Genomic DNA, 15,184 nt, shown 5'->3' with positions numbered 1-15,184 from the left:
GGACCTAATAAAGTAGGAGTTAAGGTGATTAGTGGACAAAGTATAGCAAATCCTAAAATATAATCCTACCCATTTACATATTCGTTTATTCGTAACTTTTTCGTTACTAATCCGATTTGGCCCTAACTCATGTCAACGCACTCGTGACGTCGAGTACGATTTAATTACGTTATCGGGAAAATTGATTTAAAACTGTATACGTACATCCACGTCACTAAGCCAACGAGGGCAACATCGTCATTTTACATACTTGGGGAGACATTATATATAATAATTTGGGACGGGTTGTCACAATGACTGTGCTTACTTAGATTCATAATTTTGGGCACTAGCACTATGATATTATGCCTAACCTATGGCGGCTTGAATGACAAGTGTAGCGTAACCCAAAAATCTTTCACCTATGTTTAAATTGTTTTTAAAATAGGTTAAAATGTTTTAAAATAGCTAAAAGCATAATATACCGTATGTATAGAAAATAGCTAAGACCGTTTTCAAAGAACCAAAAATTTGACAAAAAAGTTTGGAGTCCTTGTAACTAAAATTCTTGATGTGATTTTAATAAAGATTATTTATTCGATTTCTCTGTAAACTTGTATCGCACTATTGATTTCTTTTGTGTAATTTAAATAACATTAATGATCAACATGAGATAAACTTTTAACTAAACGTTAGATGAGATGTACTAGTGAAGGATATTGACTATTTATAATAACTCAAGAATATATTGACCAAAATAAAAGGCAAGGGGGATATGGGTAGTGGGGTATAAGTTAGGAGGAAAATCTACAAATTACTCTTTAAAGAATGTGCTTGGGGCCAAACACTTATAAACGACATTCAACTCGTTATTCATACAAGTCAAACAATAATTTTTCGCTTATAGGTTCAAAAAATAGTAATTTTTAGTTAAATCTTGACCGTCCAATTATAAAAAATGACGGTCCGGAGAGAATCATGGTGTAGAACAAAAGGAGAACCCAAAGCCCAACAGGCCTTGAGCCTTGAGGTCCGAGGCCTAAAATTGTTTGTGAGTGTATGTCCATAACTTTCAGGTTTTCTCAGTATTACCAGTCAGTCCCGCTCTAAAAAGATAAGATTTTTGTCAAAAAAATATGAGAGTCTTCTGCTCCCACACCTTCTTCAGAAATCCCCTTCAACTCCATTGACACTCAGCTTTGGTTCAGTCACTTCTGAGAGACATCCAGAGGAGAAATGCCTCAAACCCTTTTCTTAAGGCCCTTTATTTCATCAGCTCCGTTGGATAATTGGAGGTTTGTTTGTTTTTCCTTCATCTCCTTTTGTTAAACCCCTGCAAAACCCTCAGAAACCCATCTGACATTTGAGCTTTTGGGTTTCTTTTCGGGTTGTAAAGTTCGAATTTTTAGTGTCCTGTTTGGTTTCTTGTGTAATTAGGGGGATAGCATGGAGAATTTGGGGTTCTGGGGTTATTTTTACTTAGAAAGTTGCATGCTTCAGCTATGAAATTATGAAGGCAGGCAAACAGGGAACTGTGGTTAACTAAAGTTTCAATTTTGATTCAAAATTCTGAAAGATTGGTATAAAGTTTTTTTTTTTTTTTTTTTTGGCTGTTATACTTTTCCTGTCTTGCATAATTGCTGCATTTCTTGGGGTTGAAGGTGAATTTGCTGGTTCTTTATGTCTTTGGAATCAAAGTAGGGAGTCATATAACTCATTGAGTGAAATTGGGTTGCCATTATACTCAAAGTCGAAGACGTGCAAGCATATACTATACATATAGGAGTACATTTACATTATTTTATATCTTTCTAATTGCAGTGTTAAGTAGTTTATTCTTTGTGGTGTGACCTTTGGCTTGTTCAAGTGGATGCTGTCGACTTTGTACATTCCTATTGCCATTAACCTGGGACGATCATGTTTTTGATAGAACTTACTAATTCGAGAGCTCTTCGATGATTTATGTGTTCATTGTGATATCAGTAATAACTCTGTGAGTTTTTGTCTTCAGTAAATTGAAAGAATGCACAAGTTCTATAGGTTCCAATGTCAAGGTGCGTGGAAGAGTGGGGATAGTTTGTATGGGCATGCTGGCACCAAGAAAGTTCTTGCAGAAAAGGAAGAAGGTAGAAGTTTTCAAAGATGCTGCTGATGAAGCCGAGCAGAAGAACTGGAGGAGACTTATGAATGAAATTGAGGAGACAGGTTCTGCAGTTTCTGTGCTCAAAAGTGAAAAGCTCAAGGACAAGACTATTCCCAAGGATGTTGTCCTTGGAACTTTGGTTAGATTTAAGCAACTGAAAAAATGGAACCTAGTCAGCCAGGTATGTAAAGATGCTTTTTTTTGTTGTGCAAATATTCGGTTTCTGAGCGCATTTCTTTAAGTACTTGATTTTATTTGGTGATTAAATCACTTGTTTATGTTCTTTGTCTTCTAGATTCTCGAATGGCTCCAAACTCAGAACTGGTGGGACTTCAGCAAAATGGATTTCCTGATGCTTATAACAGCTTATGGAAAGCAAGGGCACTACACGAGGGCTGAGAAGCTTTTAAGTTTGATGAATGAGAAAGGCCATCCACCAAGTGTAATATCTCATACTGCTCTTATGGAAGCATATGGAATAGGAGGCCGATATAACAATGCTGAAGCAATATTTAGAAGGATGCAGTCTTCTGGCCCTGAACCATCTGCTGTGACATATCAAATAATACTAAAGATATTTGTTGAGGTAATAACCTTCTTTAGCCAAACTTGTCAGTGTCCCTAAAAACATCGATTAAATCTTAATTCTAAATTTTCAGCTTAGTGCTGACAACATATTGATGATGCTGGCATCTTCAATATTTATGACATATCTGCCATTTGAGCTGCATGCTTTCATTGGAGTCTTTCTACCTGCCTCACATGGTACCTTGAAATACAGGGATGTAAGTTCAAGGAAGCTGAAGAAATATTTGAGACTCTTCTAAACGAGGAAAAATCACCTTTAAATCCAGACCAAAAGATGTTCCACATGATGATTTATATGTATAAGAAGGCTGGGAGCTATGATAAAGCTCGGAAGATGTTCGCAATGATGTCTGAGAGAGGGGTTCCACAATCGACGGTTACTTATAATAGCTTGATGTCATTTGAAAATAATTACAAGGAAGTCTCCAAGATGTATAACCAGGTAAATTTTGGGAAAATATCTTAATACTTAGTCGTACAGCTTGGTAGAGCATGCTAAACCTTCCTATTAGAGTATGCTTTAGAATTATAAAATACGGTTACAGCAATATTTTCCTGGTTTGTTTTGAAGAAAGAAAAATAGTTTCCTTAGTCTGTTTTTTTAAGCATCATTAGTTGATCTATGATCGAAATAGAAGAATGTCCGGTCTTGCAGCAATGATGTCCTGTTTAATTTAAAAAAATAGTTACCTTAATGAAAACCGATGCGTTTTTTATCACCCAGATTTAACTATGATTTTACATGCCCAATCACACATAAAAGTTACTTATCAATGTTCTGTATAATTCTGAAAGAGATTTGACAAAATTTATTGATCAAAGTAGACTTAAAAGTCCTGTATTTTCCCCTTTCTCATGCTTATCGTGTTACTTCGTTTTGCTGAAATTGGTACAAACTACCCACTTGAAGTTCCGTGACCTTAATATCTTATCATGCTGCTCAAGTAATAGCTTTATTGTTAGTAATAAAATGCATCAGAAATTAAAGGAAACTTCTAATGGCAGATGCAAAGAGCTGGTCTCCGACCTGACGTAGTGAGTTATGCCTTACTCATTAGTGCTTATGGGAAAGCTAGAAGAGAGGAAGAAGCCTTAGCTGTTTTTGAGGAGATGCTTGATGCTGGTGTCAGGTACAGGGTTAATGCTACTTTTCTTGTCATACAGGGAGCTGAAGTGTTTGAAACTTAAAAATGGATTTTCAACTCTTGACATTGATTCGTCACCATTGATGAAACCTATAATCGCCACCATTCTCTCTCTTTTGCAGACCAACCCGCAAAGCTTATAACATTTTGCTTGACGCATTTGCAGTATCAGGAATGGTGGACCAAGCTCGAACAGTTTTTAAAAGCATGAGAAGGGACAGGTATATTTCTCAGTACCTTCATGTTGATTATGCTATAGTCGACGATGAGTTGCACTTGCTAAACCTTATATTCTTGTTTTGGTTTGCAAAGGATTGTTGTTGTGCTGATTAGTTGCTATAAATGAATACCTAGCACTATGTGCACTCTTTGTGGGATAGTACCTAATAACGAAAACTGGATAAGAAAAGGTTTCAACTATAAAATATTTACCTAGTGTCTCTTTCTTGTCTAGCTCTATCAGAATGAATTTACAAATAAGTGGTTACGTTGACATATTAGGTTAGACCGGTTAGTTGTTGGGTTCAAATATCCTAGATTCTAGGACCTAGAAGTCTGGGACTTGGAAGTTATAGTTAACTGAAGTTTACACGTTGGATGATGTCAGTATTTCATACTTGATAAGATATTTAAATAAGTTTCATTTGCAAGCAGGATTTTTCATGTATATATGACATGCGTTGCCTGTGTCCATCCCGTTTGCTTAAAATTTTGTTTTATGCTGAATTTGTTCTATTTATGTATCTGAGCATGTATATCAACTTACTCGCATTTCCACAAACTGATCATTATTAGATCAGATTGTGAATTCTACAAACCAGTCAACATTAATTGGATTCAATTGGCATCCATCAGTCTGTTCCTTACTACTGGATTCAATTGGCATCCATCAGTCCATTCCTTACTTCTCTCCCTTCACCTATTATCTTCACACATATTTGCCGGAGTGAAATACCTGTGTAATTGAATGCACTTTATGGTTCTACTATCTGTTTGTTAGAACCACAAATTTATTAGGCTGTTTTCAGTCATAATGTCAAGTATCGTATGTCAAAAACAGTGTGGTCTATCGACAGATAATCAAAGGCATGCTTTTGTAGGAGGGCAGAAATAGCCCTATCCCTAAAAGTTTACACTCTATGATCTGGATAGTGATCCCTCTTTTTTTTTTGTCTGTTTTTGCTTCAGGTTTAATCCTGATCTGTGCTCTTATACAACTATGCTGTCAGCATATGTAAATGCATCTGACATGGAGGGTGCCGAGAAATTCTTCATAAGAATAAAACAAGATGCATTTAAACCCAATGTCGTCACTTATGGGACATTAATCAAAGGGTATGCTAAGACAAGTAATATCGAGAAGATGATGGAGAAATATGAGGAAATGCAGGCATCTGGTATCAAACCAAATCAAACAATCTTGACAACAATCATGGATGCATATGGAAAAAACAGAGATTTTGGCAGTGCTGTTGTTTGGTACCAGGAAATGGAATCCTGTAGGCTTCCGCCTGATCAGAAAGCAAAGAATATCCTTTTGTCTTTGGCGAAAACAGCAGAGGAACAGAAGGTGGCTAACCAGCTTGTAGGAAATTTGGATCAGAGTAGCAATGAACAAGGATCTAGTAAGTATCTGGTGCCTACCGATGAGAATGATAGTGAGGATGAGGATGAGGATGAAAAGTATGATGATGAACTAGATGGTCCTTCACTGGTCACTTCATCAAATGCGGAGCAAAAACATGAACTGGTTTATCTCAACGGTGTTAACGAGAAAAACCTTGAGGGCTTACTTGCAGTTGCAGATTTGTAAAGTTGGGATATTCTAATTTGTGATATAGTCACGTTACTCAGGCTTGGTGATTAAGTGGAGAATATAAGTTAAGAAATACTACGTGGGAGCGATATCATTTCAGACCAGCTTAAATGAGTACATTTTGCTGCCTGTGAACTATACTGGCTCTGTTTTCCGGCCACCCTTGATCTTGTTGCTCTTTGAGATGGATGGAGAACAAAATGGAACCGTTCGATCTTGTAGCAGCCTAATTAATGTGTACAACCACAAGCACAATTTTGTGATTCAAGTATTGCAGCTTCTACTCGAAATGTCTGGTGCAAATTTTTACTACTCCATTCTGTGAAAGAAGTAGGACTCTTTTCTTTCCTTTAAGCCATCAAACTTTGTAACAATCTGGTTAGCTTCTACTCAAAATGTCTAATTCTCGTCGACCTTGGTGGCTCAGCCGGCTGAGCCACCACCATTTGATGGTCTTGAAAGAGGAAAACTATAAGGTATAACTACCATTCAAAAATGTTGGGTGACCACCAGTGTATAAACGCGTGACATTAGCAAGAGAAGTTTAGCTGCAGCAACCTGAATTTTCTTTAATAATTACACTAAACCATCCATAAACCTAAGTCAAATATAGTCAAGTATCGACATTCGGAGGCAGTGTTCCATTATAAATTGAAATTGATTGTGACCGGTCAGATAGCCATACCAGTGCCGAAATTACGAAGCACAAATTTATGTCACGTGGCATCACATGCCCATAAAATAAGGACGTATGGACAACAATTTTCACCAGACTCCTCATTAGGTTAATGAGGCACGTTCCAAATTTAACTAATTCTTCATTATTACTAAAAAAGGAATGAGGATCATCTCCGGATCCTCTTTGTGAGGATCCCGATAATCCTTTAATCGTGTTCGTTTATCGTACATCGTGCGGTTAGTTTTTGTCCAAGTACTGTTTATATTCAATTTTAAATAAAAAAATTTACAATAATTTTTAACCGCATGATATACGATAAACGGATATGATTGAAGGATCTCCGGGATCCTCACAATGACGATCCAGAGAGGATCCCCATTCCCACCATACATTAAAAAATGTGAGAATTTGTGTGAAATCCCGTCCTTGGATTTCACTATTTAAAATTAAGATTTTCGTATTATTAATTTCAACGCGTTTATATTTACGACATATTTTTTTTTTTTGGAAAGCACCTCGACCACATATTGTTGACAAATGAAACCATGTGAGTGGTTGTTAAAAAAAAAGAAAAAAAAGAAATTAGAGCTGCCAAATGGCAGCTAGAGAAGAAAAAAGAAAAGAAAAGAAGGAGAGAGGAAGAGGAACGGAGGAGGAAGAGAGAATGGGAGAGAAAAGGGGGAGGGTGCAGTGAATCGGGAGGGAGGCAGATTGTCTGCCCTTCTAATATGGTGCCCTACTCATGCCTTTCTATTTTGTGCGGTCACGGTTAAACCACGTCAACATTTTATATTGATTTTTTTTTATAGAGATAATAAGACAAAAAACAATAGGAATATAAAATGTTGACGTGGCTTAACCGTGACTGCACAAATAGTAGGGTATAGGGAAGACACCATAACAGGAGGGCATACAATCTGCCTCCAATCGGGAAAGGAGAGAAGGAGTGGATGGCCCAATTAGAGAGAGGGAGGAAGGAGGGAAATGAGAGAAGCAAGAAGGAGGGGAAAACCCGGATTCCCTTTGACCTGCAACCCGGACCCGATTTCTTCATGATTTCCGACACCTTTTCAGGCCATTTTTCCGGCAAATCGCAGCCATCCACTACCTGGAACCGACTCAACATCATATTCTCTTCCATATTTATTCAAAAATTAACATGAATTAACCTCTAATTTGTGAGATAGCTCCGGCGGGTTCACGGGTGCACGGTGGCGGAATCCGTCATTTAAGGAATACCCAATTATAGGGTTCCGGCGGATCAAGGCTGATTTCAGGTGGTTCCTAGCCGAATTGGACTTCAGCCAAGGTATGAAAATTTCTCCCCTCACTGAGATCTACTTGCCTATAAAATTTGGTAATTTTTGGAAATAGTTGAATTTTTCGACGAGATGGGGTAGCCAGCTGCCACGTGCGGCGGCGCGTGGGCCGGAACCCCACCTGCCCTTCCTAGACTAATTTGGATACCCTGATTCCATATGTGACGTTCGATTGACGAAATCCCATCGTATGACTATAATTTTGATAGAGACCGCTACTTGGACATTAAATGAATCGACGATCTGACCGTTGGATAGTCACCAAAATTTAGTACATTATAGCACGTAATATTTGAGGACATTAGAAACTTACGGATCAGGAATCTGACTTACGGATCTCCTCAAATTGGATTTGTAAGTTCATAAAATAAAACGTCGACCGCCACATGAATTTGTGATTGGCGGAGATTCGACCGTCGGATCATGATGAGATTTTAGTATGATGTTCTATGAGAATAATGAGGACCCTAGGAAGTTACAGATCCAAAATTTGATGGGCGGATCTTTCAGATCAAGTTACGTGGAGATGTATACCGTACAGTTAACCGAGAATTGACTTTTGGTCAACATGTCTCGAAATGTTCTAGATACTAAAATTGGTACCACGGGAGACTAAATGAAGTCTAGTGGACCCACATTGGTTAGAGAGTGATTTGAATATATGTGATATGGTTATTACCTTAATTTCTTATATTAATATCATTTGTGAATATGACTTGGTTTTATAAATGTAATTTCCTTTGAAATGTGATTTTTTAATATATTTAGCCATAGACCTACGTTTATTAAATATGATTTGGCTTGTGTATTGATGATTGTAATATATGTGTGTTTAATTATCCCTTTTTAGCAATGTGAATGATAGGTATGATAAATGCTATGACTATGTGATCTTAGAATCCTATTAGAAGTATTATGTAGAATTTATATGCTTGTGTGACGTATTAGTTGGTGGCCATGATAAGTTGACGGTGTAGTGACTACATTGTAACCCATAAAGGTTGAGTTGTGGGTAGGTTGTGTGTTGAATTTCCTGCACCGTGTAGCAGTGGTACATGGATGGTCCTGCTTGGTTAATCCGCAATAGGGGACCATACTATTTATGGATCGTGCTTGGTTAATCCACGATATGCGATCCTTATATCTTTGATATGGCCATATACACACACTTAGGGGTGATCATGCTTGGTTAATCCGCGATAGGTGATCATTGTCTAATAGTTCTGTAGGTGTGACTCTGCTTGGTTAATCCGCGATGGGTGGTCGCTACCTACTTGGTTATCTTGGTCCTGCTTGGTTAATTCGTGATAGGGGACCATGATCCTACTTGGTTAATCCGCAATAAGGGACCATATTTTCTATGGATCATGCTTGGTTAATCCGCAATAGGCAATCCTTATGGCCATACATACTTAGGGGTGATCATGCTTGGTTAATCCACGATAGGTAATTATTACCTAACAGATGTGTAGGAGTGACTCTGCTTGTTTAATCTGCGATAGAGGGTCATTGCCTACTTGGTTACTGCATGGGTGGTTTTGCTTGGTTAATCCGCGATGGGGGGCCACTTCCTGTTTGGTTACTTTAGCAGACTTGGCTTAACTGTGTCACTTTAGCCTTAGTTTTTATATATTTGTGACAATGGTTTCGAGAATCTTGTGAATTGGGTTAGAAAAGCTGTTGGACGTCTGGGTGACTCCTTCGGGATTTTCTACGATTCGATTATGATTTCATAAGGTATGAATTCAGAAGATATGGGAATGATTGTTATTATTTTGATAAGATTAATTAATTAATGTGGCAAGAGAATGGTTTTGTGCTTCGTCGACTCTTAAATATGATGTATGTTGTGAATTATGATATCATGATGAGACATAATGATTTATATGTTGGATGGAAGAGAAATCATGATTTTCATGGGGGTTTGTTATGTAGCTTGAGTCTAGGAATTTCATCTTGTCAAGTTATAATAAATGATTGAGTAATGCTATGCTTTTCTACTTGAACTCAGTGGGATAAACGTCTGATTTTGTGAATGATGAACTAGGAATGGCTTGATCCTTATTGAGGGTACGTAGATAGTCTAACGAGGAGGTTAGATGTAGTCATAAAGTATATGAAAAATTACTTTGCGATTCGATTCCCAAGTTGTGATTTGCCATATCCCGAAGGCAAGGTATGTTTGAGATACGAGTATTTGATGATGTCACATGTCAATTCGGGATGTATGTTGAGATCGGGGCGTGACAATTTGAATTCTCCGTACCAAGTCGAGGGACCGGTATGACCAAGGCAAAGAGTGCTACTCGTGCTTTTGGCCCAGCCGATCGACTGGTTGCCCACGTTAGAAGCTCTAATCACCGGGTTTTCGCTTCATCGTACCGGTCGCTCGATATCCCCGACTGATCGGATTTTTTTGTATTCCTCTTTTGTTATTGAAATTTTCCAACATGATAGAATCATAATTCATTAGGTGGTTGTCTGTCGTAATGTCAAGTATCGCAAGGCAAAAGCAGTGTGCTTCTTCGACAGATAATTAAAGACATGCTTTTGTAAGAGGGTAGAAATAGCCCTGTTTTTGTTTGTTTTTGCTTCAGGTTTAACCCTGATCGTTGCTCCTATGCGACTATGTGACTATGCTATCCGCATATGTAAATGCATCTGACATGGATCAAAGGCTAAGACAAACAACATCGAGAAGATGATGGAGAAATATAAGGAAATGCAGGCATCTGGTATCAAACCAAATCAAACAATCTTGACGATAATCACCAGCTTAAGCCAGTACGTTTTGCCGCTTGGGAACTATATTGGCTCAGTATTCCGGCTACCCTTCGTTTTACCATTCGAGGTGAGACGGATGGAGAACAGAATGGAACCGTTTGATGTTGTAGCAGTTTAACTACAAGCACAATGTGATTCTAGTAGTGCAGCTTCTACTGAAATTATGCCTGGTAGAAATTTTTACTGCCCCAAACAAGTAGGACATTTTCCTTTCCCTTAAATCATCAAAATTGCAAACAATCTGCTTAGTTGTGTGCAGGGTAAGAAAGAAACGTAACAAACATCTATGCTAGTTCTTGTTGACCATAATGCACTGTCGAATCAAAGGATTTTGAACAGGAATCGCATGTGAAATGAAGTTCAGAAACCTTCACGGCAGCCTTATATATCGGTCACCAAGTCTAATCTTTCTGCACTTGCAGATTTCTTCAATCGTTCAGCTGCTTTTACAACCTACAAAAGCATGATCATTGGTGAGAACTTTTGGTCAAATGCAGTTCCTGTCTCTATATATTCAATGATAATTATATCTTCCACAAATTTTGAAACTTAAATTACCTCAGAATCCCAGTTTGTTCTTGCAGTGAGAACAATTAGAGTTACTGTTTGTAGAAAAACTCCAATGATCATTCCCCACCAAATACCCTGAAAAATACCAAAAGTTCATCATTTTCCATCACTCACAAAGCAAAGCAATCACTTCACTAGCAAAAGTGAGGTGAGATTCTACTTACTGCAACTCCCATGCTAGTTTTGAAGCCTAGAACACATCCAATCGGAAGACCGATAATATAGTAACAAGTCAGGTTAACATACGCCACAACAGCTTGCCATCCGCTTCCAATTGCCACACCTAAAATTCCACACAACATGAATTAGAATTGATGCTGATAGTGCCAGCAAACCTAGTTTGTTTCTCTACGGCTTCCATCATTTATCAATACCTGAGAGTATAGGTTGAATGCCATTCAAGAAAACAGAGATGGCGAGCAATGGGGTTAAATCAGATACTGCCGTGATAACTTCAGCGTCGCTTGTAAAAAGCTTGCTCAACCCAACTCGGAATATCAATATAATCGCACTGAAGACTATACTAATCAATATGCTCGTCCCGTTCACTACAAACACTGAAAACTTGGCCACCTTTGGGTGACCGGCACCGAGCTCATTACTAACACGAACACTGGCTGCCGCGGATAGGCCTAACATAAATTGCATGTCCCAGTTCAAGTAGTTCATGCTGGAATTGTATCACATCAGAAAATGAAAAGTTAGATGTCAAACAGCAGTTAACAAAAATTATCAAGTTGAACGGTAAAAGTAAAAAGGTTAAAAAATGGATTGCTTTAACAAAAGGTGTACCAAATAGAAATGGAGTCTAGAGAGATTGTAGGATTGGAGAGAAGCCCTGATATCAGCACTAGTCCTTGGTTGTACCATATCTCCAAACTATCATAAAACCCAACAGTTAATTGCAAGCAAAAAATATTTTAAGTGAATGGTAAAGTGAAAAAGGAAAAAAACGTAATGCGTAAAAATATAACCGGTTTTAGTTTTTTTAATCAATCTTAAAATCAGAACACCAGACAATGCATGTTTATTCTTTATTTTAAATGTGTAACCGGTTCTATTTTGGCATATTTCTCAAAATCTGGTACTTACCAAAGCATGATAGCGGAGGCAAGTGTCAACTTAAAGTAAGGCCAAATGCCCCTAAAAGCCTTCCATGAGAAGCCAGTCCAAGTCTCCTTACACATGGGGCTGACAAGAATGTAAATTCCATATGTGATGACAAGAAGCCACCAAGAGAAGCTGAGTGTCAGAGCCGCCCCCGTCAGCCCATAGTCCACCACATAAACCACCACCCAAGTGAGCAGAATGTGGAGGAGGAAGACCCCGAGCGACATGTAAGCTAGAGGGTTTACAATGTTCTGGGCTTGGAGAAACCTCTGCTGGGGGCAGTTTATGGCAAATGCATAGAGCTGTGGGATTATTCCTCTGGCAAATACTTGGCCTTGCTCTGCTATGTCGTCTGTTTGGCCGATGGCTATAAGGATTGGTCCTGACCACCAGTACACAAATGTGAGTAGAACTGCTGCTCCCAAATGCAGGATGATTGCCCTTTGGCATATGATTCCCATTGCTGGCAGTTGTTTGGCTCCATATGCTTGCCCACACACTGTTTGGACAGCACTTGCCATTCCCAACTTTGATTCCAAACCAAGAATTAAGAACACAAAAAGTGTTAATCCAACCACACAAGAAGAACATGGAGATGAAATTCGGCCACACGAGTAATGTAACGAGAGTTGGGCACTCTCGGTTTAGTTTCTGTCATCACTCCTAATCGAATACTTTGTGTGTTTTTCATGCGCGAAGGGAAAACACAAATACTATACCGAAGCGTATGAAAAAACATGATGAAATTGTGCCATATAAGTTAATCAAAGAAATATTATCTGCGCAACATAATAGTTAGGATAGTGCATTTTCAGGATTATTAGATGTTGGAGTGTCCTAATATCCTTATTTATAAAGTACATTAAACTAGAGGACTTACCATGATACCATAAGCGAGACCCTGAATTCCAACGCTAGCTATAGAGGCCCCAGCAAGCTCCAAGGCACTCAGGTGCCCACAAAACATGAGAGTCACAAAGCTGAGCATGTAGTTGAAAATAGAGACAGCGATAGATGAACCGGATAAAATCCAGAGGAGCCTCGACTCCCAAGCCACCAGTTTAGGCCACCATCGAACCGCCACGGGCTTGTGCTCCAGAAACTCTTCAATGGCACTGGACGACAAGTTAGGTATCTGGGAGTGTGAATCGAGCCTGATGAGTAGCGGTTGGTACTCCTCCTGCGACCCCATGGTAACCTCAGACGGCTGAGCCACCACTACTTGATATGACACTGTGAGAGAGAGAGTGTGTGTTTTACCTGGGAGGAGTAGTGGGATTATGTATATTTATGCCCTGTTACAGTTTGTAGAAAAATGGAAGGGAGAGAGGAGACACTAGGGTAGAACTACCGTTCAATATGTTTGTTTGGTGCCTACCAGTTTGTACATGTGTTTTCTTAGCAAGAGAAGTTTAGTTGCAAGTAAGTTACCTATTTTTTGTCATTTAGTTTCACCAAACCATGCATAAACCTAAGTAAAATCTATTTGATTTTTCGAAATTAAATAATTCAAATATTCACATTTCAAGGCTGTGTTGCCTAAATACAAGCTTGAATTCAATGCGACTTGTCAGATGATCCCAATGTCATCAGGTTTTTCTTTTCAAAGGAAAAGTGCATCAGGTTACTGGACATTTCAATTTTCTTATATTTTTTTTCTTCAATTTTTGTAAGTTTTTTTTTGTGGGAAATTGGCTTTAGTTTACAAAACCACCAACTTAAATTAGCCTTGTTTTCGAAAGCTAATATGCACTTTATCGCTAATACTGAAATGATATAAACACAATATTGATATATAGTATCGAGTTAATAGTAAATTGATATAATATTGGCGATAAGACAAGGTATTTTTAATAAAAAGAATGTTATATTTGGAACCAAGGTTTTTAATTATTTTTATTAAGATATTTACATTGATCTACATTAAAAAAAAGGAGAAGAGTTTTAAATCGGATTTCAGTAAAACAAAACTACTAAAACAATCCAGCTATTGCGAAACAGGTAATTCACTATATGAGTTTGTAAAGTGGTTACTAAAGTCAAATCCATTTATTTTGAATACTGCATTGAATTTGTGTTGGAGCTAGATGGACAATGATACTTTTGGGGGAAAGGTGTGATGATGCTTCTATCCAAAGGTGGGTTAAGTAAGCACGTGTACATGGTAAGGTCAGCACCCATTTTTTTAAACTGCATTTTCTTTCTGATTAGGTAGGGTTTAGCGATTGGTAGTTGTGATCAGGGGTTTAAAGGGGGCCGTAACTTTAACACCTTCACTTCACAACTCCTGTGTACTTTGAAACCTTAGATGCCATGTTGACCGTGGCATTTTTGTAGAAATTATATTTGAATTATGGTCTCACAAACCATTATTATATTGAATGGGTTTTACAAATCCAACTAGTTTTTGGAAGGACCTCTATGTTCTCTTCTTTTCCATTTATAATCTATGCTGAATTTTTTTGTATAACATCATGCTTATATATATACGCACATACACACATGGTAGACCTCTATGTTCTCTTCTTTTCCATTTATAATCTATGCTGAATTTTTTTGTATAACATCATGCTTATATATATACGCACATACACACATGGTAGATACGTGATATTACTTTTTTTACATAATTTTTTGCACAAGTTTTTGTAGGACCCATTCCGTAATGTATTTCAATGATGCAAGCATATCTTTTAGGTTTTTTTTCAAATATCATGTGCACTCAAAATCAACCAGACCCGAAACAATATGACTGTTGAATTAAATTTAGTGTTTCCTTGTAAAACTGTATTCGTCCATTTTCTTCACTACAAATGAATGTCTTAATAGTTTCGGATATCTAATTTTTTACAACGATGATCTATGAATGATGTTCTAAAATATAAACTTCGGATCGTTGAAATACATTATGAAGTGGACCCTACACAATGTGTCAAATTTTGTGTAAAAAAGTGTTGTCACAAATCTGCCTCCAATATAAAATTAGGAAAATATGTATAAGAAACCTCATTTATAAAATGGCTTCAAAATTTTCATTCTGATAAATCAAAG

The 15,184-nt window shown here is 37.8% G+C and overlaps 2 protein-coding genes across 2 annotated transcripts; one reads left to right on the top strand and one right to left on the bottom strand.

The window, feature by feature from the left end:
• Positions 1–1,086: 1,086 nt before the first annotated feature.
• Positions 1,087–5,775, top strand: LOC137739844 (pentatricopeptide repeat-containing protein At3g59040). Its single transcript, XM_068479565.1, has 7 exons — positions 1,087–1,274; positions 1,991–2,303; positions 2,418–2,708; positions 2,904–3,152; positions 3,716–3,840; positions 3,978–4,076; positions 5,044–5,775. Exons 1-7 carry the CDS (start codon positions 1,216–1,218, stop codon positions 5,666–5,668), a joined length of 1,761 nt encoding a protein of 586 aa, XP_068335666.1. The 5' UTR covers positions 1,087–1,215; the 3' UTR covers positions 5,669–5,775.
• A 4,558-nt stretch (positions 5,776–10,333) lies between these two features.
• Positions 10,334–13,411, bottom strand: LOC137739863 (protein DETOXIFICATION 41-like). Its single transcript, XM_068479591.1, has 7 exons — positions 13,014–13,411; positions 12,116–12,660; positions 11,816–11,902; positions 11,398–11,693; positions 11,188–11,306; positions 11,012–11,098; positions 10,334–10,906 (listed from the first exon to the last, which is right to left on the bottom strand). Exons 1-7 carry the CDS (start codon positions 13,323–13,325, stop codon positions 10,835–10,837), a joined length of 1,518 nt encoding a protein of 505 aa, XP_068335692.1. The 5' UTR covers positions 13,326–13,411; the 3' UTR covers positions 10,334–10,834.
• Between the last annotated feature and the right edge of the window lie 1,773 nt (positions 13,412–15,184).

This window comes from Pyrus communis, chromosome 7, assembly GCF_963583255.1.
Source record: "Pyrus communis chromosome 7, drPyrComm1.1, whole genome shotgun sequence".
In the NCBI taxonomy this organism is placed as follows: Eukaryota; Viridiplantae; Streptophyta; class Magnoliopsida; order Rosales; family Rosaceae; genus Pyrus; species Pyrus communis.
The sequence above is the reverse complement of the archived record's forward strand: the minus strand, read 5'-3'. Positions and strand labels throughout refer to the sequence as shown.